General features: G+C 55.6%; 1 protein-coding gene across 1 annotated transcript; it reads right to left on the reverse strand.

The window, feature by feature from the left end:
- Positions 1-1,551: 1,551 nt before the first annotated feature.
- On the reverse strand, positions 1,552-2,690 carry LOC142357478 (uncharacterized). The gene is made up of 2 exons (XM_075409088.1): positions 2,499-2,690; positions 1,552-1,919 (listed from the first exon to the last, which is right to left on the reverse strand). The coding sequence occupies exons 1-2, from the start codon at positions 2,688-2,690 to the stop codon at positions 1,761-1,763; spliced, it is 351 nt and encodes a 116-aa protein (XP_075265203.1). The 3' UTR covers positions 1,552-1,760.
- Positions 2,691-2,710: the final 20 nt, after the last annotated feature.

Here is a 2,710-nt window from a genome sequence, read left to right on the forward strand (position 1 = left end):
GTTCAGAGTGTTCGATCTATATATATTATCGGCCGCAGTGACTGAAAATACTTTGGGCCGCGTACGCGTACGCGTACAGGTTCAGTTTAAAAATAGCCAGGCCGGACTCCGGACTCCGGAGAGACGGTGCGAGCGGTAGGTACCTACATACCTACCTATCTGTTAGACATGGTAGACTGTATGCATTTTGGAGGTTCGTACTACCGGCTTTGCTGTACCCCCGCACGTAATATCTATATAGTAATACGCTCTGGACCTAACGATTTACGCAGGCGCATTTTTTCAAGGGCGGCAGGCGGCCGCCGGCCTGGCGGCCGGGGTTCTGCGTCCCCGGCTGCGGGGTTGGGGTAATACATTTTACGTAAATTACACCCGAATATCCTTATATATTTTCCATTGAATTTGCATGGAGTGATCGGGACTGTCGCCGCCCCCCGACTTGGACTGTCGCCGCCCCCCGGCCGCCGAAAATGCCTCACATACACTCACCAGCTAGATATCGCTAGGTGCAACAGGGGCAATAAGCAACATAGACTATCGCTGCAGCTACTGGTAGCTACCTACCTAGTGTGCAAAAACTAAAAAGAAACAAAAGAGCTCTGGGGTTAATTTTTTTAAAATTAAAAGCTGTGCCAGCCTGCCGGGGCCCAGCCAGGGGCCAGGATGTGCATTTGAAGAATGAAAATTTGCTGTGAGCTCATGAGTCGTACGTACGATGAAACACCGTTGTACACTAGTAGTGTACGAGCGACGGTGCCGTGCTACACTTTACCGTATACGGTATACACTACGTGTATACGTAACCTCGCACACGATTCATGTAATGTAACAACATGCAAGCGACTGTAATCGTCGTACGGTATTATACAGTCTCCGGATCAGGACAATATTTACGGATATTATCCCTGGCTTGTGCCAGAATTGTACTACACAGCTACGAGTACTTACTTTCGCGTATATTGGTATCTGGTGTCGGGTGCGTACAACCATGAGTGGCATCCCCTGGCTGGCAGCCAAGACAAGAGGTGCGTTCTCGAGACAATGGTGGTACGAGGAGTACTCGAGTAGCCTATTTCATGCACACAGTTCAACGGGAGGTATGCCTGGGATAGGAGCTGCCATGACTTTGGAGGATCCGAGCCGGCCTAACTCCTGGTCGCACACTGAGGTTGGAACTAACTTGCAGACGGAGAGGAACTGAGTTGGGTTGCGGGAGAAGGGGAGGCGAGATTGAACAAGCGGAGGATTGCAGCAGATAGAGAGGGTTGAGTGGGATGGCGGCCAGGTGTGTGTGTGTGTGTGTGTGTGTGTGTTGGAAGGGGAGGGGTGAGGCTTGATGTGGATTGGCAAGAAGGGTAGGCGGGCGGAGGATGGGAGAGTGGCAGCAGAAAGACGTAACTTGAGGAAGACCCGATGGGAAGCTGAGAAAGCAAGGGAGAGGAGGCCGGCAAGGGGTCAAGGTCGGGCCCTAGCGAGGACACGCTTGGGCAAGGCGGCGCCGCCCAGGCCGCACAGCCTCACGGCCACACATGTCAAGGGACTTCTGAGGTAAACGTTACACATTGCGATGAGCAAAACACAGACACATCACCCTCTGCCGCTGGGAATCCAAATGGTCTTGGATAATATTGCATTGGATTGGGTTTGGATGCGCAGCCAATGCCGTACACATCACAGCACCGAGCTGTCAGTTGGGTAGCTGTGGATGCAGCAAGACGTCCGGTAGGATGAGAGGGCGGCAGCTTTGGCCATGGCCCCATCTACAAGCCGGTGTACATTCCCGAGCCAGGCGTGTTGAGGAGCTCCGTCATCTGGAGGATCTTCTGCGTGGTGATCGACACCTTTTCAGTGGTGGCGCTGTGCATGGCCTTCACCTCGGCCAGCTTCTGGAGGAGCTCGTCCTTGCGTTCCTTCTGGTGCTGCAATCACAAGGGATGAACGGAGGCAGCGTCAAGATCGCGCTGCGGCGGGTGGAAAAGTCTGTAGAAGCTGGACGAGGCCGTGATGGGAAAGCAGGGGGACAGAAGGCACACTACTCGTCCTATTGCCGAATATAGTTATGTGTTGAGTATGTGTGGTGATGGTGGTTGGGGAGGGGGGGGGGGGGTTGCAGGGAAGAAGGAGGGGTACAAGCAGTGGAAGGCTACGGGTGCAGGACGGAGGGAGAGTGAGAGGAAAGGCGATCGGTTGTACGGGCTGGAGCAGGAGGAAGGGGGGGGGGGGGGGGGGCGGATGGAGAACGAGGGGGGGGGCAGTGCGAGGGACAGGACGCGAAGACAGGAATGCAGGAAGGGGGAACCTCGGAGGGGAGGAGGGTTCACATGGGGACAGGCACAGCACAAGGGAGGGGTTGGGTGTACGGTATGAGGTGGCCGAGAACGTGGCTGTCAAGAACGGACGAGAAAGGAGACAGCTGGGGGTGGTGGTGGTGGTGGTTTTGGGGGGGGGGGGGGGGGGGGAGCAGAGGGGAACACACTGCGGGCAGCAGCTACACTTACCACGACATCTTCGAGAAGGACGTCTTGGGAGACATAGCTGCTGGTCTCCCGCATCCGCTGGGTTTCCAAACGCAAGCGGTCGCGCTCGGTCTTCACGCGCTGCAGTTTGTCGCGCTTCTCCTTGAGCTCCTTCTCCACAGAGCTCAGCTTGTCCAACAGCATCTGACGGGCAGCCATGAACGCATCGGTCATACAGAAACAGCTCAGCGTCT

Source organism: Convolutriloba macropyga, unplaced genomic scaffold, assembly GCF_964194025.1.
Source record: "Convolutriloba macropyga unplaced genomic scaffold, txConMacr16.3 SCAFFOLD_6679, whole genome shotgun sequence".
Classification (NCBI taxonomy): domain Eukaryota; kingdom Metazoa; phylum Xenacoelomorpha; order Acoela; family Convolutidae; genus Convolutriloba; species Convolutriloba macropyga.